Source organism: Jatropha curcas, chromosome 8 (assembly GCF_041381405.1).
Source record: "Jatropha curcas cultivar XTBG-Jc1 chromosome 8, XTBG_Jcur_1.0, whole genome shotgun sequence".
Classification (NCBI taxonomy): Eukaryota; Viridiplantae; Streptophyta; class Magnoliopsida; order Malpighiales; family Euphorbiaceae; genus Jatropha; species Jatropha curcas.
Window position 1 is genome coordinate 9,990,444 of NC_143158.1, and position 26,393 is coordinate 10,016,836.

At 34.9% G+C, this 26,393-nt stretch overlaps 2 protein-coding genes across 2 annotated transcripts; one reads left to right on the forward strand and one right to left on the reverse strand.

Annotated features, from left to right (window-relative positions):
- The first annotated feature begins 1,156 nt into the window (after positions 1 to 1,156).
- On the forward strand, positions 1,157 to 3,361 carry LOC105627969 (uncharacterized). The gene has a single exon (XM_089724636.1). The coding sequence runs from the start codon at positions 1,331 to 1,333 to the stop codon at positions 3,089 to 3,091; it is 1,761 nt and encodes a 586-aa protein (XP_089580762.1). The 5' UTR covers positions 1,157 to 1,330; the 3' UTR covers positions 3,092 to 3,361.
- Positions 3,362 to 9,254: 5,893 nt separating this feature from the next.
- Positions 9,255 to 9,872, reverse strand: LOC149494176 (uncharacterized). Its single transcript, XM_089724988.1, has one exon. The coding sequence runs from the start codon at positions 9,870 to 9,872 to the stop codon at positions 9,255 to 9,257; it is 618 nt and encodes a 205-aa protein (XP_089581114.1).
- Between the last annotated feature and the right edge of the window lie 16,521 nt (positions 9,873 to 26,393).

The window sequence follows — 26,393 nt, forward strand, 5'->3', positions numbered from 1 at the left end:
TTCATATTCACCGGTTTATGGAGGTTGATAAAAGAAATAACACTTAATGAATTTTCTCAAAAAAAAAAAAAATTTATCAATTTGATTTATATTATTTTGCTGCTTTTGATATCAATTTTGTCCAATGTAGTCGAGCTCCCAATATATTATCATATAATAGATTTAAATATGTGAAATAATATAAAATAGTATAAATTATTTAATTAATATTTGGATAAATTGGTAAATTAATTTTAAAAGATTAAAAAGTCAAGCTCTATGAGCCATCAACTTTCACCTTATCGTTGATGATTAAAGGGGAAAAAACTTATTTGTCAAGAAATAAAATTTTTATTAATTTAATTACTTTGAAAATTTAATTAGACTAAAATTTCTAATACAATTTAGATTCAAATAGGAAATTAATACAATCAATCAAAATTAAAGTACCTTTATTTTCAACCAATAAAATTAAAGTTTTCAAAATATTTGAAATGCTTAATTATCTATATGTATTTGTTTAAAAAATAATTTTAATAAATTATTTCTAATCAACTAATAAAATGTAATTTTCTAATTGATATTCAAATTTCATCTAAGGCGTGATCAGAAATCCCACTATTTTCTCCCCCCATTCATATATAGTATAGATATAGACTTTTTTTTTTAGTTCTAATATACCTGGAGGTTATATTTTCCTCCATATGGACTTTAATCCATTTTACTTCAAATGAGAATGAGCATGAGAATGAGAACATGATTATCACATTCTATTTGATATACAAAATAAAGAAGACAATTATTACATATTCAGACATATGTCGAGACAAATAAAGAACATAAACTAGTAAATAGTTACTAAATATAATAGGCAAAAGATCTCAAAATACATGCCAAAAGACAAAATTTGATGAAGTAAGATTAAATTTGACATCAATTTTTTTTATTTCCCCTATAAAAATAGTCCCTCTCTAATTTTGGAGTCTAGTCCCAACCTTAATGGATAGTTTGATGATAAAGTCTATATCTAATTCTGATAGTTTGATCAAAATGAGCATATATAACATATCAATTATCAGACCAATTGCAAAGTTTTAACTCATACTTTAGTAAAATTATACCACAACAAGAAAGAAATTAGTAGAAATGTGGTAGGGGCAATTTTGGGTTTTGAAGAAGTAATCATATTTTGGGTCTGGTTTCATGGTGGGTGACCCGATCCAATTTTCGTCATTGAAGAAATGAAATCGAAAAAATTAGGTAATCAAATTAGACTAAACGAGAGCAAAAAGTGTTTACGCAGAGGAAGATAAACTGCTTCTCTTTCGCTTTGTGCATAGGCAGATAATCGATGATGTCTACTCGCAGTGGGAGATGCCTTACTGTTTTTCGGATTCGTCGGCCAATGGATATTTTTGGTTCCGTTTCTTTTAGTAGTTCTAAAAGTAGTACTCATTTGAGAGGTAAAGGCAATTCTGATTCATTCCACAACATTGATGATTGTTTAGCTTCCTTTAATTTGATGCTTCATAGTAATCCTCCTTCCCCTATTAAGGAATTCAGTAAATTGTTATCTGCACTTGTTCGAATGAAACATTATGCTACTGTCATTTCTCTCTCTGAACAGATGGAAATGTTTGGAATTTCACATAATATTTATTATTTTAATATTTTGATTAATTGCTTCTGCCACCTGGACCATGTGGATTTTGGGTACTCTCTTATGGGAAAAATCTTCAAACTTGGTTTGAAGCCTGACGTTGTAACGTTTAATACCGTAATCCATGGGCTTTGTAGGGAGGATAAATTTGGTGAAGCTGTGGATTTGTTTGATGATATTGTTGAAAAAGGGTATCGACCTGATGTTTATACCTATACTGTGATTGTGAATGGTCTTTGTAAAATTGGGAAAACCAATGTTGCCATTGGTATTCTGAAAAGAATGGTGGAGAAAGGTTGCCTGCCTAATGTGGTGTCATTTAATGCTATCATTGACAGCCTCTGCAAGGATAGACTTGTTACCAAGGCATTAGACCTCTTCTTCAAAATAAAGAGCGAAGGTATCTTACCTGATGTTGTGACCTACAGCACCTTAATCCGAGGTTTGTGTATATCAAGCAGATGGAAGGAAGCTTTTATGTTGCTTAACCAAATGTTGAGAGCAAACGTCACACCAGATTTAATTACCTTCAATACTTTGGTTGATGGACTTTGTAAGGAAGGAAAGGTTTCAAGGGCTCATGGTGTAGTCAAATTGATGATGCAGGGAGGAACAAAGCCTAATGTTATCACCTACAGTTCATTAATGGACGGATATTGTTTACACAACCAAGTGGATCAAGCTAGAGAAATTTTTAACCTGATGGTAAGCAAGGGCTGTACTCCTACTGTTGTTACCTACAGCATCTTGATTCATTGTTACTGTAAGAGAAAAAGGATAGATGAGGCAATGCGGCTTCTTGATGAAATGCCTTGCAAAGGCTTGATGCCTGACGATTTTACTTATAGTTCTCTTATACGTGGCTTGTGTAAAGCAAAGGGCCCTTGGGCTGCACATAAGTTTTTCAAGGACTTGTGTGCTAGTGGCTATTCTCCCAGCGTGGTGGTGTACTCAGTTTTGATAGATGGCTTTTGTAAGCATAGCTGTCTTGATATGGCATTGGATCTATTTCATGAAATGCAAAAGAACTTGTTGAAGCCTCACCTTATTATTTATAATACCCTAATTGATGGTATATTCAGAGCTGGAAAGGTTAACGATGCAAAGGAATTGTTTTCTAGACTTTCCATAGAAGGGTTGCATCCTGATGTTTGTACATACACTATAATTGTCAAAGGACTTTGTAAAGAAGGATTATTAGATGAAGCATTAAAGGTGTTCAGGAAAATGGAAGGGAATGGTTGCTCACCAGATGATTGCTCTTATAATGTGATTATCCAAGGATATCTCCAACACAACGATTTGTCCATGGCAAAACAACTTATTGATGAAATGGTTGGCAAGGGGTTTTCTGCAGATGCCACTACCATGGAGTTGGTAGTAAACAATGATCTGCTTGTGAAAAAGCTACTGAGCTGCTCTACAAGTTCTCAAGGTGTAAAGTTGGAATAATTGTTGTGCAGTCACAGGAGGTATTGTTCTGTTTTGAGTTTAATTCATCATCTTATGGTTCTATATATTTGTTCTGCAGCTGGCCTTGGCAATAATTTAGAATATTAATTGTATTTATTTGCTTTCTTTCTCTTGAATTTGCTGCGTAGCGTACCCATTGAATCTGGCATAAAAAAGAGAGAACTGGTTGTTTATATTTGCTTATTATATTTCAAACTAGTTTTCTATTTACCTTCAATATGTAGTTTAATCCATATTATTTTGAAATTATGCTCTATTTTCAGCAATTCAATATTTTGAATTCAGTATGTGGTGGTTGTATTATATTTGAATTCAATATTTTGAATTTGCTATCAAGAGGAAAAAGGGAGCAGTGTTTTTTCTTTTCACTTGTTAATTTGTAATTTTTGTTCCCTTATTTTAGCAAAAACAACTGTCTTATTTTACTAAAATATTTAGGTATTACACTTACCTTTTGTCTAATAAATAATAAATTTTTGAGCAAATTGACTATATTACACTTAATTCAATACATCCCAAATACCAAAATTTTGAAGAAGTGAAGCACTAATTATTGATCATATAGAAAGAGTAAACATGAAAAAAAATTTATTACTCTTTAAAACCATAAATGTTACAAATACTTTGAAATATAGTACTTTCTTAAATAAGACAAGTATTTCGAAACTTAGGTAGTTGATTATAACATAGACGAACAGTTAATACCGTCTGATTGATATCTAATCATGCAAATGGTAATCAATGTAGCATTAATTTATCTTTGTTAAGTACCCCTTCGTCCTAAAAAGATAGTTCATCTTTCCCATTTGATTTGTTTCAAAATATAGTCAATCTTTCTTTTTGGTATTATAGTTAATGCTTCAATTGTCTTTTATACCCTTATTAAATTGTCAATTATATCTTTATTAAATTTTATCTTATTTTTAATGACTCTCATTAATTCTTATTTATTATTCCAATACAATAATTGCTCATGTGTTATTTAAAGTGGGCATAATAAAAAAATTATATAAATAAAATTGTCCTTTAGCCATAATAAATGTTAATTTTTTAATCTATGTAAAAATAGAAAGTGAACTATCTTTTTGGGACGGAGCGAATAAATCATAACTAAATAAATAATAAAATAACTAAATAAATAATAAAATTCTAGCTAATTAAATATATTAGAAAAATAAGAAAAAGCAATAATAATTTAAATTATGGTGCAAGTAAATAATTAATACAAATTAAATTAAACTTATCATAAAAACATTTGAAATCAAATAAAATTACCTAAATTATTAAAATAAAAAATAAATTTGGAAAGCCAGAATTAAAATGTAATATAACAAAATAAATAAAACAAAATTAAAGCATGAGGACAATCAAAACCATTAATTGATATGCTTCCTCTAATCAACTGGTGCATAAGGCCCTGCTATTGGTGCGTCAAGGCTTAACAACAGGTGCATAAGACTCTTACTTACTGATCCATAATTGATATGAATAAAATGAATTTTTAACATTTTTGTGGACAAAAATCACTCAATTCAGCCACAAAAACTCAGATTCTCCATTCATATTAATACCAAATTGATTATAAACATCTCCATTGTATTTAAACGGTTATTCTCCAAAAAAAAAAAAAAACATATTAAATAAAGTAATATAATAATATCAAATAGCTCTAATCAAACTACAAAGAGAATACAATACCTTTAGTTTAGATTAGATTTTTGAGTTTGAGAATTCTAAATCTAAACGCTTGCTAGATGTTATTCTCATAAATCGTAAACAAGAATTGTTTTTGACTAAAACAATAGAATTCTCGTAAATCATAGATAAGAACGAAAGAACAACAAAATGGATTTTTATATGCAATGATGCTCTCAGCTTAAGAAGTTTTTCTTTATCTTTTTTTTTTTTTTTTTTTTTTGAATTGATTCTCATTGATTGATTATCCAAGATACGCTCATCTTCTTCGTAATAAGGAGTTCTTGATTTAATCTCCCAAAAATCCTTCTTTCTCTCTTCTGCCTTACGCTCTTGTCTCTTTTTTTCTCTCTATTTGTTGTTGACCTTCTTTCTCTTTTGTTGTGTTTTTCCTTTTTAGTGTTAACTCATTATTTGCCCTTCTCTATTTTTCTCTCCTTAATTGATAAGAATCTCTTCTTTTCACTCCCCTACTTTTCTTCTCTCTTCAATTCTTACCTTCAATTTTTTCCCTACGCTAACTCTCTCCCTTTTTTTTTTTTTTTTTTTTTTTTTTTTTCTACAGACCCTTTTATTTGTCCTCCAATAGTTACTAATTACTTGAGGGTAATTACTAATTATTTTTTGAATTTTGTATTTCGAGCTTTTGCTAATTATTTTTTAGGCTTTAAATATATTCTTAGCCTAAACCAAAATTCAATTCTAAAATATAGTCTAATATCTATGAAAATTATAAACCAAGCAATCCGTAAAATTACCAACGTTAAATTAAGGGAAAATTATTATTTAATCCCTCAGGTTTGACATAATTATCTAAGTAATCCCTGACGTTTTATATAATATATAACTAGTCCCCGACCTTTAACTCCGTCTAATTAAAAGGTCATTCTGTCAGAAAATGTGGTGTTTTGCCGTTAAAATTACTTAAAAACAAAGAGAGACATTTTATAAGGACACATTATGCCCTTATTGAACTGTCCATCAAAAGAAAGAGGTTTGACCATATTAGATAGGAAAGAAACGCAGAGAAAGGAAGAAAAAGGGGAAAACACCCAAAACCCAAAATAGGATTTACAGGTAACTAGAGAAAAGATAACCGACATGTCTTCTTCAAGCGCAGCCGATAGAGCATGGGAAGGAAGATTTGTGAATATGTATTGCAAGTGTGGGAAAAAAAGCAGGCATTAGGATCTCAGAGACACAAAAAAATAAAAACCGACTCTATTATTACTGTATTGATAATGCATGCGAGTCTTTCCTTGGATGGTGTAAAGCTATAGATTTATCTGATCGATCTCAAGGAAGCGATTTGGAAGTGAGGCAAAGAAGTGTAGCTACTGACTTGTTTGAATTGAAGGAAGATATGTTGTATTTGAAGAGGGAGCTGATGAAAATGTACACTGAGATTGTGACAATTGGAGAAAAAAGGGAATGCTTGGAGTCAGAGATTGGCAGCTTGAAGAAGTTGATTTTCATATGCATGATGGCTATCATGATGCTTTTTACCTTACTTGTAATTTTGCTCTACAAGAGTAACTGAGGATTGTGATTTATTTATTTATTGTATTTTGGGTACTTTGGGTAGTTTTTGTAGTGGGATGTTTTAATGTGGTGGGTTAGTTGTTGAATGTTAGTAACTCAAGTGGGCACAGCCAATTTGCAGATGAACTGAATGTAATATACCTTTTGCAAGAAAATGTATACTTATTAACTTTAAATTCGTTTGGTGTTAATTATCACAAATGCAGAGCAAAAATAATATAGAATATTTTTCTACTTGTAAATATTTTTTACTAGTTCCATTCTCATTAATCAAATGTTTCCAATACACAAAAGACAAAACAACATGTTTACATAATGTGCATTACAAAAAAAATCTCAAATCAAACTTGACCCACATGCACTAGAGTGTTTACAAATAGTTCCATTCTCATTAATCAAATGTTTCCAATTCACAAAAGACAAAAGCAACATATTTACATAATGTGCATTACAAAAAAGAACTCAAATCAAACTTGGTCCACATGCGCTGGAGTGTTTTCTATAACACACTTGCGTGTTTGCTGTCAAGAAAACGACAGACATAAAGAGGAAAAAAAAAGTGACACATTTGTTCCTGTGCTTGCTAGAAAATCAAAAGATTCTTTATTCTCCCTTTCTTAATATCTTCTCACCAGCAGCACCTCTTCCCACAAAATACACATAGCAGGATCTCTATATGAATTACTGCAACATGGGAAGCACAAAATACCATCTGCATCATATGAATCCGCAAAAAACCATCTTCAACATATCAACAAAAAAACCAAGTCTGCAACATATTAACACAGAACAAAAAATGTCTATTTAAGATATAGGAGCTCCTCTCCCTCTCAAACCAGAAGCACATCTCCCTCTCAAACCCGAAGCACCTCTCCCTCTTGTTGCAGCAACGCCTCTCCCTCTTGAACCAATAACACCTCTTCCCATAATAGCAACAGATCCAGATGATCTTTTTCCTCCTCTTTGCACAAGTTGTTTATTCTAATAAAACAAATGGGATATACATTAAAACCAACATAATATAAAACAACATAGTAACTATTCAAATTGCAAAAGTGAATCTGACTTGAGACTTGGCTGCTGGGACTTGCTGGCATGTTCTTTTATTATGGCCTAGTTGCTTGCATGTCACACACCTAACTATGCAAGATCTTTTTGCTGTGCTTAGATCAGCTTCTCCCTCTTGAAGTATTCTCCTTTCTTTTGATCTATCAGGCTTCCTTTTAACATTTGGAGCCTTTAGGACTAGAAATTCAATTTGTGGTGGGATGTTGTAATTTGGGATTGGATGAATGTGTCACGCCCCGACTCTAATCACCAGAGGAATTGTCCGCTTTGGTGTAGTCCACGGACGCCCTACACCGCAGTGTAATCCCCGCACGCCCTACACCTCACGGTTTTGTCCCGCAGGTGAAATGGGAAACTTCCCAGGAGGTCACCCATCCTAGGATTTTCATTAAGCGAGCACGCTTAACCCTGGAGTTCTTCCAACTCTCCAGTTCCACCAAAAGGTGCATCTAATGATTAGTTTCCCCCTTTTCGATATATGATTCGATTCATTCCTGTGTCCCGCATTCCACTACCCTAGCTAGCCTGCCATCCTAAGATCGCTTTGCCGGGTCGGGATGTCACAGGCCCACTAGCTTCCACGTGGTTCGTCCTCGAACCATACATCTACTGGAGGGGATCCGGCTCTGATACCAACTGTCATGCCCCGACTCTAATCACTAGAGGAATTGTCCGCTTTGGTGTAGTCCACGAACGCCCTACACCTCAGTGTAGTCCCCGCACGATTTTGTCCCGCAGGTGAAATGGGAAACTTCCCAGGAGGTCACCCATCCTGAGATTTCTATTAAGCGAGCACGCTTAACCCTGGAGTTCTTCCAACTCTCCAGCCATTCCACCAAAAGGCGCTTCTAATGATTAGTTTCCCCCTTTTCGATATATGATTGGATTCATTCCTGTGTCCCGCATTCCATTACCCTAGCTAGCCTGCCATCCTAGGATCGCTTTGCCAGGTCGGGATGTCACAGGCCCACCAGCTTCCGCGTGGTTCGTCCTCGAACCATACATCTACTAGAGGGGGTCCGGCTCTGATACCAACTGTCACGCCCCGACTCTAATCACTAGAGAAATTGTCCGCTTTAGATCAAGCCAAATCTCCCATACAAGATTGGCAAGACCCGCACGGTTTTGTCCCGCAGGTGAAATGGGAAACTTCCCAGGAGGTCACCCATCTTGAGATTTTTGTTAAGCGAGCATGCTTAACCCTGGAGTTCTTCTAACTCTCTAGCCATTCCACCAAAAGGCGCTTCTAATGATTAGTTTCCCCCGTTTCGATATATGATTCGATTCATTCCTGTGTCCCGCATTCCACTACCCTAACTAGCCTGCCATCCTAAGATCGCTTTGCCGGGTCGGGATGTCACAGGAGGAGGAAGTTTCCCATTTCACCTGCGGGACAAAACCGTGAGGTGTAGGGCGTGCGGGGACTACACTGCGGTGTAGGGCGTCCGTAGACTACACTAAAGCGGACAATTCCTTTGGTGATTAGAGTCAGGGCGTGACAGTTGGTATCAGAGCCGGACCCCCTCCAGTAGATGTATGGTTCGAGGACGAACCACGCTGAAGCTGGTGGGCCTGTGACATCCCGACCCGGCAAAGCGATCCTAGGATGGCATGCTAGCTAGGGTAGTGGAATGCGGGACACAGGAATGAATCGAATCATATATCGAAAAGGGGGAACCTAATCATTAGAGGCGCATTTTGGTGGAATGGCTGGAGAGTTGGAAGAACTCCAGGGTTAAGCGTGCTCGCTTAACGGAAATCCTAGGATGGGTGACCTCCTGGGAAGTTTCCCATTTCACCTACGGGATAAAACCGTGAGGTGTAGGGCATGCGGGGACTACACTGCGGTGTAGGGCGTCCGTGGACTACACCAAAGCGGACAATTCCTCTGGTGATTAGAGTCAGGGCGTGGCAGAATGACTCCTTTGTAAGCCTTTATATACTTCTCTACTGTGAAATACTCATCACAAAAGTCTTCAAGATTGAGTCTCATATATCCAAGTGTAATGCAAGCATGTTTACATGGAAGACCTGAAATGTCCCAATAATTGCAGGTGCATGTCCTTTTCCCAATGTCAACGGTAAAAGCCATAGGCCCCTTTCTCACCTCAAACTCATTATTGTTACTTGGTAGTATCTTGCATTGTCTAGATTCTTTTATCAATCTGTTCAATGCACTCTTGCATTTTGGAGTCACTCTCCCTTCCCAAGTAGCAGCCATTGCAAACCTTTTATGAAGCCTAACCATATATTTCTGCCTAATAGAGTCTATTAGCTCAACAATTGGTTTGCTCCTCGAGTTTCCAAGCCAGCTGTTGAAACTCTCTGTCATGTTATTTGTCACGTCAATGCTTTTAGCTGCTGGACGAAAGGCATGTCTAGTCCAATGTGAAAGAGGAATATCCAGTAACCATTTTGCAGCCTTTCTCTCATTCTTAGCCTCAACATTCTTCATATGCTGCTTAAATGCATAACTATGGCTAGACTTAGCTGCCATCCAAAATTCCTTCCTCAACATCACCCTGGAAATTGCTTCTTGAAGTTCATTAATAAATGTTGACATCAATATCTATGGATTGAACCTTCAAACTGTGTCGTCACAGCCTCAAGCAATCCCTATGTTCAAAAAGAATTCAACATCATTAGCTAAATAGGTGAAAGTGAATTATGAAATACTTTGGAGGAAGTTACCTTTTGTCTGTGTGAAATGAATGTCCATGGCTTTGAATTACATCCAGGTCCAATGCAATGTCTAAGATAGTCAAGGAAGAAGGTCCATGTTGCAGTGCTTTCATTTTGAACAATTCCAAAAGCTAGTGGGAACACCCCCTTTATTCCCATCTAGTGTAATAGCATTCAGTAAACATCCTCCAAAAGGGCCCTTGAGGAAGCATCCATCCAATCCAATGAGAGGCCTACATACCTCCAAAAATCCCACTTTCATTACTTCAAAACATATGAAAATGGAACTAAAGACAAGTGGCTCATTCAAATTGTTCCTTGGCATTGATTCAAATTTTATGCATGTGACATCCTACTGAATTGAGTAGTTTCATAGAGTCGAGTCGAGTCGGGCCGAACTAGAACCCGGTTCGAGCCATTTAAATCCAGAGTGGGGTAGAATGGGATGTGCACTAAAATAAGGAAAAGAAGTGGACTTACTTGAATGAAACAAAAAGATTAAAGTATAACGAGTAGGACTTACTTGCACTAAAATATAAAGTTTAGGTATTAAAATGTAACCTATGGAAAACGTAGGTACTATTTGGTAATTTTAACATACAGTCAAAGAGATATTTGGAGAGTACACGAGACTTTCATTTCATTTTCCCTTTCTTCATCTTCATCTTCAGCGTCTTCTTCATCTTCATCTTCCTCTTCATCTCCTTCATCTTTCTCTTCAGCTCCTTCCTTTCTCCATCAATTTTCATGTGATTCAAACACTAAATTCAACCTAGAACTCTATCCAAGTAAGTAGCCTTTCTTGAATTTCATAATTTAGTGATATTTTAGATGATTTATAAGATGTTCTTATGTATAGGAGAAGTGAGCTCAAAGTTAGAAGAAAAGGAAGCTAAGAAGAAGATTTAAAGCTCTTTTGGGTGAAGGTTTGATATCTCTTTTAGTTTTTCACATTGTCTTGCATGAGCACTTGTGTAGTATGTTGATAATGCAAAGATATGTTGCTGAATGTTGAATTAGAGGTCTGTAAATGGTGATAAAGCATGGGATGAATTGAATGAATGAAGTAGATATTGATTTCATGCTGAACCAGGTTTGTTGGACCACTGACCAGTAACTTCACCCTGATTTTGACTCTGTTTAACGATGGAATTAGGAAGTGGTATAGAAGAGTTATTTGTTCCTCTATGTTTTAGCTTTCCATGAGTTTTTGAATCACCTAAATTGGACTTATAAATTGAAATATATAACCAATATAGTACAGACTATGCAGGCTGGAAACCAACAGTCTGGGCGGACTGGAAGTTGTTAATTGAGGTAAATATTTGATTACCTTACCAACGTAATTAAGAGATGTGGCAGAAGACCAATTTGTACCCTAATGTGTTAGCTAACCATAGAATGCAGAATCACCTAAATTGGAGTTATAAATTGAGAGCTGTGACCAAAATAGTATAACCTGTGCAGGCTGGCAACCAACAGCTGGGCAGACTGGCAGTTGCTACTTGAGCTCAATATTTGACTACCTTACCAACGTAATTAAGAGATGTGGTAGAAGACAAATTTGTATCCTAATGTGTTAGCTAACCATAGAATGTAGAATCACTTAAATTAGAGTTATAAATTGAGAGATATGACCAAAATAGTACAAACTAGGCAGGCTGGAAACCAACAGCTGGGCAGACTAGCAGTTGCTACTTGAGCTCAATATTTGACTATAGTACCAACATAATTAAGAGATATGATAGAAGACAAAGTTGTACCTTAATGTGTTAGCTAACAATAGAATGTAGAATTACTGCAATTGGACTTATGAATACAGAGTTATGCTAGAAATTGTGAAACATGTATAGGCTGCCCTGTCAGATTTCAAGGTTACATTAGAAATGATGTTGGGATGTATATGTAGCTTCATGCAGCCTAAGATTAGTACTGAATTTGAACCTTCTGAGTTGAGTTAAATTAACAGCAATAAATCCCTTAATCTGACCGGTAGAAATTAGGTTATTTAATGATTGGTATAAGTTGCATCGCGGGTGCATCAATTAGATTTCCATGCAAATTAGTTTACAAGTTATCAATTGTGTGCATTTACTTCTATTTATCTATGAAATCCTCTTAAAGCATGAAACAGGTTAGAAACATACAAAAGGAGACAACATACAGGTAAACAGTATGGTTTATGAAGTTGATGAAGAATTTAATATGCTTTTGTTTTGTATTATTGAAATAACAATAATATGCTCCATTGAGGTTAGGCAGAAATCACGTAGATAAGACTATGTCGCGACATAGGATAGCAGATCTGCGTCCCATACAATTTGGTACTTCGGCTACAGGCCGTTGAGTGGATATGATTTATATACGGGCCGTAGCACCCCAGCCATACAGTATTCATCCAGTTTCATATAGTATTCATCCAGTTCTTCTTATCTCTTAGGTTTCACTATAACCTTATGGAGCCATACAATTATGAGATTATATTATTTATCACTTATAGGATGTTGACTAAAAATTTCATAAGTTATACAGCATAATGAACAGCAAATAAGTTACTGAAAGTATAATGAAATGTGTGTTTATATGTTTATTTATACATTGATATCATGAAAGTATAATGATATGTGTGCTTGCATGTTTACTTATAAGTTGAGATATCCACTGAGCTTTATTTGCTCAGCGAGTTACTTGTTCAACTCGTAGGTTTTGGAACTGGACTGTAGAGAGTCATCTTACAACTGCTGCAGTTCATCTTTTAAAGATCCAGTCTTCAGGGTAGCTACTTATTTTGATATTTTGGTTTGTCTATACTTATCATGGCATGTACAGGGCATATAGTTGGGCCCATTTCATTTTGGAAACTAGTTTAATGTCTTGTAACTATTAAGTACATATCTATATATAAATAATGTAAAAAGCAACAGCTTGACATCATATTCAGCACACAGAATGATATTAGCATGAAAGGACATAGGTTCAACCAGAGTGTAGCGTCTCGGCTCTGTTCATTCGAGTTAACGGGTGGACCGAGAAGGGATGTTACAAATTTTGGTATCAGAGCACTAGTTTAGTTTCCCGGGCTTGTATGCACATGTCATTATAGTGTACTTGCCATGACTACCCTGATGAACTAAGCAGTTGTTATTCTTTTAGGGAGGATGTCACAGGAAGATGAAAGTGAGTCACACGCCTCCAGAGCAGTGGAGGGTAAGGCTCCAGTGGCACCAGGTCAGGAGGTGTTGTTAAAACAACTTGCAGATACTTTTAGATAGATTGCAGGGGTAGTACCTCAAGCACCAGTGGTAGTAGACAGAGAAAGAAAGCCACCATTAGAAAAGATTAGAAAATATGGTGCGAAAGAATTCAGGGCTAGCAAGAATGACAGTCCAGAAACAGCTGAGTATTGGTTAAATGGTACTTTAAGAGTCCTGGAGCAATTACAGTGTACACCAGAGGACAAGTTGATTTGTGCCACGTCATTACTGATAGATGAGGCATACACATGGTGGACTACTGTTCAGCAGAGAGTACCAACAGAGCAGTGTACCTGGCAATTCTTTTTAGATGAATTCAAGAAAAAGTTCATCACAGAGGCTTACCTTAATGCGAGAAGGAAGGAATTCTTATACCTTAGGCAGAACAGAATGTCAGTTGCAGAAAATGAAAGAGAATTCACCAGACTCAGCAGGTATGGTGACCGGATAGTGATAAGTGTTATTTTTATAGTATTTTTATTGTAATTTTGATTAAAATTTCTATTTCTTTTAATTTATTTAATTAGTTTTTATGTAATATTGATATGTTTTTATTTAAAAGCTTCCTTGAAATACAACTCACTTGATTTTGAGGAAAAATGTAGGGTTTGGCAAGAAAAAGGACAAAAATAAGGTAAAAATTCATTAAGCACGCCCGTGCTACAGTAGCACGCCCGTGCTACAGCGCCCGTGCTGTTATTGCATAAGACTTCCAGAGGAGTGAACGCCCCAGACCGTGCTACAGTGCACGCCCGTGCCAAGCAAGGAATCCTAAACTTAGTCAAAAGTTGCCAACCAACTTCCACCAATTTATGGAGCTAATCTTGGACAACTTTCCTCACATGCAAACCAAGGTCCAATCTATGCACATGGGTAAGTCATGATTGAAGAAAATGGAGACCTAAAAGAGAGCTTTACAACCTAACAAAAGAAGACTTTGATCATTAAACCATGTGGAATCCTATCTCAAAGAAGTCTTGAAAAAGAAGAGTAGAGTTCATCCCACACGTTATCCCCATTCCATCACATTACACATTACACTCCACTCTCCATCTTTCTCTCATTCTCTTAGTCTTGTACATAGTTTTATTTTCTTTTGAAGTTAAGTATTCAAGAGTTGTGCAAAGGTTCAAGGAAGCCATCCAAGCAATTTATCACTAGTTCTTATTTCTAAACTCTTAATCTTGTTTATTTCTTTCATTATCTTTATTGATTATGGAATATTTATCAAGTATTGTTGAGTTTTATTTAAGTACTATGTGTAACTAAACTCTTATACTAGGGGGTTTGATGTAGCTTAATCTCTTTTCCAATTTATGCAATTAGATTTATTTTTCCTTATTCAAGTTATGATTTATTAATGAACTTAATGCTTCTAGGCAGAATTTTCCCCTAGATTGATTTATTTCAATTATCAATATCGGAAGAAGGATCTTTGATATGAAAAGGTTAATAAAACACATGAGAATAATAACTTGATGCGGAAGCTATATGGTTTGACTCATGGGGGGTTTTCATAAGTTAATGACCTTAGGTTATGAATTCACCAAACAAACCATAAAACTTAATGATTTAATTAATGTTTGATTGCGCTATTGGAAAATAGGTAATTAGACCGGGTTAAAATAGCTAACAATACATCGGGAGAGCTTGTTAGTGATTTTTGGGTTGTTTCCCCTACTTGAATAATTAAATTGATCAATGAACTAATGAAATAAATTGGATAGAGTTAAGTGAAATCAAAACCCCTAGTAGTTTTACTTCCTTGATTTCTTTAATCAATAATTGCTTGCTTAACTTCTTATTTTTACTTGTTAAATTTAATTTCTACAAACAATTTCCTCAATCATCGTTTAAATAATAACAAGATAACATAATTTTGGTACTTGGATTACAATCCCTGTGGATACGATACTCTACTCATCATATATTACTTGTGGCGATTCGTACACTTACGAAATAAGCTGTCAAGTTTTTGGCGCCGTTGCCGGGGATTGGCAATACCAATATCAATACGAATTATCTTGTTATTAATTTAGACATTTTGTTTTTATTTCTTGATTAAAATATTTGTTTATATTATTTGTAGTTTCTTGTTTCTCTGTTTTTATTGATTTTTATTTTCATTATTTTCTTGCGAAGTATTTTGAGATGTTTCATCAACAAGTAGTCGCAAGTTTCATTCAACAACATTTAGAGCCATTTTATGCAGCTTGGGCAAGATTTAATGAATTATTGGAAAAATGTCCTTATCATAATTTTGCTAATAAATATCTCCCTTACATATTCTATTGTGGACTAGATGAAGAGACAAAGAGTTGGGTCGATAATGGATTTTCTGCAACCGGTATTCACCTTCTGGAAAGCAGCTATGAAAATGTACTTTATATGTTAAATGATATGGCAGATTTTGACTACCATTGGCATCGGGATCATTCATTGCAGGGCTGGGATCACCAATATCCTCAAAATTTTGAGTATGAAGAAGAAAGACAAAAGAATTTAGAGGAGGATTTGATTGCTGCCCTTACTAAATCTCACATTGAATTTATGAATGAAACTCGTGAGAATTTTAAAATCCAACAAACAGCAATAGAGAATTTGGAGGTACAAGCAGCAAAATTGATAACCATGGCAATTAATGGATATCGAAATGAGGAATGCAATTCTGAGGAAACTTCATGGGAAATTGCATATTTAGAAGAAGTAAAACCTACATGTGAAAAATGCAACTCTTTTGAAGACGAATTAAATCTCAATTTCTTGTTTCCAGATATGATTATTAATGACCATGAAAAATGTGAGGTACAACTGGAAGGGACATTGGATAAGAGTTTAAATGAAAATAAGTAGAAAGCAATATTGGTGGATGAAGAAATAATTGAGACAATTGATTTGAGCTCATCAATGGTCTTTATATATACACCACCAGAAGATCCTTTCTTTCCAATAATACCACATTTAATAAACTGTGTTTTCCATGATCTAATGCAGGTTTCTTCCCAAGTTCATTCAAAGCGAGATGTTGTTGATATGACGAGCATAAATTTTTTCAACCTAGCCAATCTTGAGGGCATTTTCAACCAAGACCCATGTGTGATACTACATGATACATACTATGGGCGAATGCCGTTATTTGATAAACTTCTCAAAAGTCGAGTTTAAAGACTTTAAACAAAACGCTAATGGGAGGCAACCCATCATTTTCTTTCTCTTCCTTTGCAAATTTTTATGTTATTTTCTTTTCTTTATTTTTATTTTTACCTATATTTTTCATTTTTTCTCCCATCCTTAACCCATTATTGTCTTTTATTTTGATGTTTTATACTCATATTGCAGGTCCAAAAAAAAAAAAAGTCAGGCTCTTGCACCCCCTAGGCCGTGCTATCCAGCACCCCCGTGCTACAGTGGCACGCCCGTGCTACAGTGCACGCCCTGGCCCGTGCAAGCCTCTGACTCTTGGAATGGAAAAAAGCACGCTCGTGCTACAGTCCCCGTGCTACAGTTGCACCCCCGTGCTACAGTTGCACGCCCTGGCCATGCTACCCTCTGACTCTTGGAGTGGTGCTACAGTGCCCGTGCTACAACCGTGCTACAGTGCCGTGCTACAGCTACAGTTCTTGGCTACAGTGCATGCTTCCTTTCCATTTTTATTTTTTTAATTTTTTTTTTAGATTTTTTTTCTCTTAACAATTATGCCTATATAATAATAATAATAATAATAATTATTATTATTATTATTATTATGTTATGTTGTTATATCTTTTTATTTTGTGTAGTATTTAATCCTTTCTCACTATTAGAATGTAGGCATTGGAGCTATGCACTTGGCTTCCTTGAATTTTATTGTATTTTTCAATACAATAGTGGTAAGGTGTTCTTAACTCTATTTTATTTTTCCACCTTGTTTTGATAATATATGATAAGTTTAGGGAATTGATCTTATTTTTGCACACATTGGGGACAATGTGCTAGATTAAGTTGGGGAAAGGAAAATTTTAGTTAAAATTTTATTTTATTTTATTTTTATTTTATTTTTTTTTGTTTATTTCATTAGTTTAATATGGATGGAATAATTATGACCGAAATTTATGATTTATCTTAAAATCATTAACATTTGAATAAATTAATGATGTTTCCAAAGTTAATTGTTTTTAACCAAATTGATATTGTTAACATACTTCTTTGATTTAACCAATTGTTTAGAAAATTTTGAATCGTAACTTGAATATAAAACAAGGGACACTAAAGCCATATTACATGTATGTTTTAAATCAATAAATGATGAAGGTTTTATTTTAAACAAAGTAGTAGGGAGCATAAAATGCAATTACTTATTACTTATATTCCTATAAATATATAAGTGGTATGGAGCATAAAATGCAACCACAAAAGAAGAAAAAGATGAGAAGTGGTATGGAGCATAAAATGCAACCAATTTCTTTAATAGAAGTAGGTTACCTAAAAATGCCTTGAGATGAGAAATATTACATGTAGGCTAAACTTGTCCCAAGTAACTAATATTATAAAGAAGGAGACAAAAATATTCCTTACTAATGTTTAATAAAAAGAATATGTTATATTAATTTTGGCTAGAAATAACTAACATAGGAAATATATACAATTTATTCTTATGTTAATAATTTGGATATTTATTAAATTCGTGAATAATTATTCCCTACTATATTAAGCTAGCTTTCTTAGTTTTTAGTTTGTTGCTTGAGGACAAGCAATGGTTTAAGTTTGGGGAATTTTGATAAGTGTTATTTTTATAGTATTTTTATTGTAATTTTGATTAAAATTTCTATTGCTTTTAATTTATTTAATTAGTTTTTATGTAATATTGATATGTTTTTATTTAAAAGCTTCCTTGAAATACAACTCACTTGATTTTGAGGAAAAATGTAGGGTTTGGCAAGAAAAAGGACAAAAATGAGGTAAAAATTCATTAAGCACGCCCGTGCTACAGTAGCACGCCCGTGCTACAGCGCCCGTGCTTTTATTGCATAAGACTTCCAGAGAAGTGCACGCCCCAGACCGTGCTACAGTGCACGCCCGTGCCAAGCAAGGAATCCTAAACTTAGTCAAAAGTTGCCAACCAACTTCCACCAATTTATGGAGCTAATCTTGGACAACTTTCCTCACATGCAAACCAAGGTCCAATCTATGCACATGGGTAAGTCATGATTGAAGAAAATGGAGACCTAAAAGAGAGCTTTACAACCTAACAAAAGAAGACTTTGATCATTAAACCATGTGGAATCCTATCTCAAAGAAGTCTTGAAAAAGAAGAGTAGAGTTCATCCCACACGTTATCCCCATTCCATCACATTACACATTACACTCCACTCTCCATCTTTCTCTCATTCTCTTAGTCTTGTACATAGTTTTATTTTCTTTTGAAGTTAAGTATTCAAGAGTTGTGCAAAGGTTCAAGGAAGCCATCCAAGCAATTTATCACTAGTTCTTATTTCTAAACTCTTAATCTTGTTTATTTCTTTCATTATCTTTATTGATTATGGAATATTTATCAAGTATTGTTGAGTTTTATTTAAGTACTATGTGTAACTAAACTCTTATACTAGGGGGTTTGATGTAGCTTAATCTCTTTTCCAATTTATGCAATTAGATTTATTTTTCCTTATTCAAGTTATGATTTATTAATGAACTTAATGCTTCTAGGCAGAATTTTCCCCTAGATTGATTTATTTCAATTATCAATATCGGAAGAAGGATCTTTGATATGAAAAGGTTAATAAAACACATGAGAATAATAACTTGATGCGGAAGCTATATGGTTTGACTCATGGGGGGTTTTCATAAGTTAATGACCTTAGGTTATGAATTCACCAAACAAACCATAAAACTTAATGATTTAATTAATGTTTGATTGCGCTATTGGAAAATAGGTAATTAGACCGGGTTAAAATAGCTAACAATACATCGGGAGAGCTTGTTAGTGATTTTTGGGTTGTTTCCCCTACTTGAATAATTAAATTGATCAATGAACTAATGAAATAAATTGGATAGAGTTAAGTGAAATCAAAACCCCTAGTAGTTTTACTTCCTTGATTTCTTTAATCAATAATTGCTTGCTTAACTTCTTATTTTTACTTGTTAAATTTAATTTCTACAAACAATTTCCTCAATCATCGTTTAAATAATAACAAGATAACATAATTTTGGTACTTGGATTACAATCCCTGTGGATACGATACTCTACTCATCATATATTACTTGTGGCGATTCGTACACTTACGAAATAAGCTGTCAAGTTTTTGGCGCCGTTGCCGGGGATTGGCAATACCAATATCAATACGAATTATCTTGTTATTAATTTAGACATTTTGTTTTTATTTCTTGATTAAAATATTTGTTTATATTATTTGTAGTTTCTTGTTTCTCTGTTTTTATTGATTTTTATTTTCATTATTTTCTTGCGAAGTATTTTGAGATGTTTCATCAACAAGTAGTCGCAAGTTTCATTCAACAACATTTAGAGCCATTTTATGCAGCTTGGGCAAGATTTAATGAATTATTGGAAAAATGTCCTTATCATAATTTTGCTAATAAATATCTCCCTTACATATTCTATTGTGGACTAGATGAAGAGACAAAGAGTTGGGTCGATAATGGATTTTCTGCAACCGGTATTCACCTTCTGGAAAGCAGCTATGAAAATGTACTTTATATGTTAAATGATATGGCAGATTTTGACTACCATTGGCATCGGGATCATTCATTGCAGGGCTGGGATCACCAATATCCTCAAAATTTTGAGTATGAAGAAGAAAGACAAAAGAATTTAGAGGAGGATTTGATTGCTGCCCTTACTAAATCTCACATTGAATTTATGAATGAAACTCGTGAGAATTTTAAAATCCAACAAACAGCAATAGAGAATTTGGAGGTACAAGCAGCAAAATTGATAACCATGGCAATTAATGGATATCGAAATGAGGAATGCAATTCTGAGGAAACTTCATGGGAAATTGCATATTTAGAAGAAGTAAAACCTACATGTGAAAAATGCAACTCTTTTGAAGACGAATTAAATCTCAATTTCTTGTTTCCAGATATGATTATTAATGACCATGAAAAATGTGAGGTACAACTGGAAGGGACATTGGATAAGAGTTTAAATGAAAATAAGTAGAAAGCAATATTGGTGGATGAAGAAATAATTGAGACAATTGATTTGAGCTCATCAATGGTCTTTATATATACACCACCAGAAGATCCTTTCTTTCCAATAATACCACATTTAATAAACTGTGTTTTCCATGATCTAATGCAGGTTTCTTCCCAAGTTCATTCAAAGCGAGATGTTGTTGATATGACGAGCATAAATTTTTTCAACCTAGCCAATCTTGAGGGCATTTTCAACCAAGACCCATGTGTGATACTACATGATACATACTATGGGCGAATGCCGTTATTTGATAAACTTCTCAAAAGTCGAGTTTAAAGACTTTAAACAAAACGCTAATGGGAGGCAACCCATCATTTTCTTTCTCTTCCTTTGCAAATTTTTATGTTATTTTCTTTTCTTTATTTTTATTTTTACCTATATTTTTCATTTTTTCTCCCATCCTTAACCCATTATTGTCTTTTATTTTGATGTTTTATACTCATATTGCAGGTCCAAAAAAAAAAAAAGTCAGGCTCTTGCACCCCCTAGGCCGTGCTATCCAGCACCCCCGTGCTACAGTGGCACGCCCGTGCTACAGTGCACGCCCTGGCCCGTGCAAGCCTCTGACTCTTGGAATGGAAAAAAGCACGCTCGTGCTACAGTCCCCGTGCTACAGTTGCACCCCCGTGCTACAGTTGCACGCCCTGGCCATGCTACCCTCTGACTCTTGGAGTGGTGCTACAGTGCCCGTGCTACAACCGTGCTACAGTGCCGTGCTACAGCTACAGTTCTTGGCTACAGTGCATGCTTCCTTTCCATTTTTATTTTTTTAATTTTTTTTTTTAGATTTTTTTTCTCTTAACAATTATGCCTATATAATAATAATAATAATAATAATTATTATTATTATTATTATTATGTTATGTTGTTATATCTTTTTATTTTTGTGTAGTATTTAATCCTTTCTCACTATTAGAATGTAGGCATTGGAGCTATGCACTTGGCTTCCTTGAATTTTATTGTATTTTTCAATACAATAGTGGTAAGGTGTTCTTAACTCTATTTTATTTTTCCACCTTGTTTTGATAATATATGATAAGTTTAGGGAATTGATCTTATTTTTGCACACATTGGGGACAATGTGCTAGATTAAGTTGGGGAAAGGAAAATTTTAGTTAAAATTTTATTTTATTTTATTTTTTATTTTATTTTTTTTTGTTTATTTCATTAGTTTAATATGGATGGAATAATTATGACCGAAATTTATGATTTATCTTAAAATCATTAACATTTGAATAAATTAATGATGTTTCCAAAGTTAATTGTTTTTAACCAAATTGATATTGTTAACATACTTCTTTGATTTAACCAATTGTTTAGAAAATTTTGAATCGTAACTTGAATATAAAACAAGGGACACTAAAGCCATATTACATGTATGTTTTAAATCAATAAATGATGAAGGTTTTATTTTAAACAAAGTAGTAGGGAGCATAAAATGCAATTACTTATTACTTATATTCCTATAAATATATAAGTGGTATGGAGCATAAAATGCAACCACAAAAGAAGAAAAAGATGAGAAGTGGTATGGAGCATAAAATGCAACCAATTTCTTTAATAGAAGTAGGTTACCTAAAAATGCCTTGAGATGAGAAATATTACATGTAGGCTAAACTTGTCCCAAGTAACTAATATTATAAAGAAGGAGACAAAAATATTCCTTACTAATGTTTAATAAAAAGAATATGTTATATTAATTTTGGCTAGAAATAACTAACATAGGAAATATATACAATTTATTCTTATGTTAATAATTTGGATATTTATTAAATTCGTGAATAATTATTCCCTACTATATTAAGCTAGCTTTCTTAGTTTTTAGTTTGTTGCTTGAGGACAAGCAATGGTTTAAGTTTGGGGAATTTTGATAAGTGTTATTTTTATAGTATTTTTATTGTAATTTTGATTAAAATTTCTATTGCTTTTAATTTATTTAATTAGTTTTTATGTAATATTGATATGTTTTTATTTAAAAGCTTCCTTGAAATACAACTCACTTGATTTTGAGGAAAAATGTAGGGTTTGGCAAGAAAAAGGACAAAAATGAGGTAAAAATTCATTAAGCACGCCCGTGCTACAGTAGCACGCCCGTGCTACAGCGCCCGTGCTTTTATTGCATAAGACTTCCAGAGAAGTGCACGCCCCAGACCGTGCTACAGTGCACGCCCGTGCCAAGCAAGGAATCCTAAACTTAGTCAAAAGTTGCCAACCAACTTCCACCAATTTATGGAGCTAATCTTGGACAACTTTCCTCACATGCAAACCAAGGTCCAATCTATGCACATGGGTAAGTCATGATTGAAGAAAATGGAGACCTAAAAGAGAGCTTTACAACCTAACAAAAGAAGACTTTGATCATTAAACCATGTGGAATCCTATCTCAAAGAAGTCTTGAAAAAGAAGAGTAGAGTTCATCCCACACGTTATCCCCATTCCATCACATTACACATTACACTCCACTCTCCATCTTTCTCTCATTCTCTTAGTCTTGTACATAGTTTTATTTTCTTTTGAAGTTAAGTATTCAAGAGTTGTGCAAAGGTTCAAGGAAGCCATCCAAGCAATTTATCACTAGTTCTTATTTCTAAACTCTTAATCTTGTTTATTTCTTTCATTATCTTTATTGATTATGGAATATTTATCAAGTATTGTTGAGTTTTATTTAAGTACTATGTGTAACTAAACTCTTATACTAGGGGGTTTGATGTAGCTTAATCTCTTTTCCAATTTATGCAATTAGATTTATTTTTCCTTATTCAAGTTATGATTTATTAATGAACTTAATGCTTCTAGGCAGAATTTTCCCCTAGATTGATTTATTTCAATTATCTCTATCGGAAGAAGGATCTTTGATATGAAAAGGTTAATAAAACACATGAGAATAATAACTTGATGCGGAAGCTATATGGTTTGACTCATGGGGGGTTTTCATAAGTTAATGACCTTAGGTTATGAATTCACCAAACAAACCATAAAACTTAATGATTTAATTAATGTTTGATTGCGCTATTGGAAAATAGGTAATTAGACCGGGTTAAAATAGCTAACAATACATCGGGAGAGCTTGTTAGTGATTTTTGGGTTGTTTCCCCTACTTGAATAATTAAATTGATCAATGAACTAATGAAATAAATTGGATAGAGTTAAGTGAAATCAAAACCCCTAGTAGTTTTACTTCCTTGATTTCTTTAATCAATAATTGCTTGCTTAACTTCTTATTTTTACTTGTTAAATTTAATTTCTACAAACAATTTCCTCAATCATCGTTTAAATAATAACAAGATAACATAATTTTGGTACTTGGATTACAATCCCTGTGGATACGATACTCTACTCATCATATATTACTTGTGGCGATTCGTACACTTACGAAATACGCTGTCAGATAGTGGCTACAGAGGCAGAGAGATGTAAAAAGTTTCAGGACGGCCTGAACGATGAGATTCAGATGGGAGTGGTAGCTTCCAGATTTAGAGAGTTCTCAGCTTTGGTAAAGGCAGCTCAGGAGATAGAACGAATTCAGGCCAGTCAGCGTACTAGATGCCAGCGGTCTCAGCAGAAGAGAGATCAGACTCAGAGTGCACCCAGTACATATCAGTCGGAGAGCAAGAGATTCAGAGGTGCTAGTACTTCAGCTGGTCCTAGGCGTCCCTTTAGCCAAGGCACAGTTAAGGGTGCCAACGCGCCAGCGGTATCAGTCCTGGCTAGTTCTACCGGTGGTAGTCGAGGGTCAGGTAGAGGAACTGGTAGAGGTGCAGGGTCAGATGGTTATACTTTTCCACCTTGTGAGCATTGTGGCAGACGGCATGGTGGAGATTGTTGGATGGTGACTGGTAGATGCATGATATGCGGAGCATCAGACCATCAGAAGAAGGATTGTCCTAAGAGCGCGGAAGTTCCTACACAGTTCATCGCAGGCAGAGGTAGAGGTCGGAGTAGAGGTGAGAGCTCCGGAGGGCAGAGACTGTGGATAGACCCGATACCAGAGTTTCAGCCAGGGTCTATGCTATGCGAGCCAAGGAAGATGAGGAAGCTCTAGATGTCATAGTTGGTGTGTTTTCTTTATTTTATCATACAGTTTATGCTTTACTTGATCCTGGATCATCACATTCATACATTAGCGTACCTAAACACTGGGTTAAAGGGTTAGCAGTTGCACATGTGAGTCAGGGTATTTTGGTTACTAATCCATTAGGAGATGCAGTAAAAACCCATACAGTGGTCAAAGGATGTCCAGTTGTTATTCATGGAAAGGAGTTTCCAGGAGATCTTATAGAGTTGCCATTCAGAGAATTTGATATTATTCTAGGGATGGATTGGCTATCCAGACATCAGGCTATAGTTGATTGTGCAAAGAAAAGGGTGACATTATATACAGCAGCAGGGGAAGAGATTACAGTAGTCGGGAAGTGGCGAGATTTTCTAGGTAATGTGATATCAGCCATGGCAGCAAAAAGATTAATTCAGAAGGGTTGTGAAGTATACTTGGTATGTGCATTGAAAGCAGAGAAAGAAAAGTCAAAAATACAAGACATACCAATAGTGTGTGATTATCCAGATGTATTTCCAAAAGAGTTACCAGGGTTACCACCAAGGAGGGAAGTGGAGTTTACCATAGATGTCTATCCTGGAGCAGCACCAGTATCAATTGCACCTTACAGAATGGCACCAGTAGAGCTAAAAGAGTTAAAGATTCAGCTGCAGGAGTTATTAGACAAAGGCTTTATTCGACCCAGTGTATCACCTTGGGGAGCACCAGTGTTATTCGTAAAGAAGAAAGATGGATCACTCAGACTGTGCGTTGACTATAGACAGTTGAATAAGCTGACAATCAAGAATAAGTATCCATTGCCTCGAATCGATGATTTGTTTGATCAGCTAAAGGGTGCAGGCATGTTTTCTAAGATCGACCTCAGGTCGGGATACCATCAGCTACGAATAAAGGAAGAAGATATATCTAAGACTACATTCAGGACCCGATATGGTCATTATGAATTTTTAGTAATGCCATTCGATCTCACAAATGCACCAGTGGTTTTCATGGATCTCATGAACCGCGTGTTTCACTCATATCTGGATCAGTTCGTGGTGGTGTTTATAGATGACATTTTGGTCTACTCCAGAGAAAGGGTTGAACATGATAAACATTTGCGGATTGTACTTCAGACACTGAGGGATAAACAGCTGTATGCCAAGCTCAGTAAGTGTGAGTTTTGGCTGAAAGAAGTTTCTTTCTTAGGACATGTGGTGTCATTAGAGGGTATCAGAGTGGATCCTAAGAAGATTGAAGCTATTGTTGATTGGAGACCACCTAGGAATGTCACAGAAGTCCGAAGTTTTCTAGGTTTAGCCGGCTATTACAGAAAGTTCGTAAAGGGATTCTCCATCATTGCATCACCTTTAATAAGATTGTTGAAGAAAGAGGTTGTATTCCAATGGGATGATAGGTGTTAGTAGAGTTTTGAAACTTTGAAGAAAAAGTTGACTGAAGCACCAGTGTTAACCCAGCCAGTGTCAGGTAAAGAATTTGAGATTTACAATGATGCCTCTCATACTGGGTTAGGATGTGTACTCATGCAAGACAGGAAAGTGGTAGCTTATATATCCAGACAATTGAAGCCGCATGAATTGAATTATCCAACCCATGATTTTGAATTGGCAACCATTATTCTAGTGTTCAAAGTATGGAGGCATTATCTGTACGGTGAAAAGTGTTACATCTACACAGATCATCAGAGTTTAAAGTATTTACCGACACAGAAAGACTTGAATTCAAGACAACGAAAGTGGATGCAGATTCTGGCTAATTATGATTATGTCATTAATTACCATCCGGGCAAAGCTA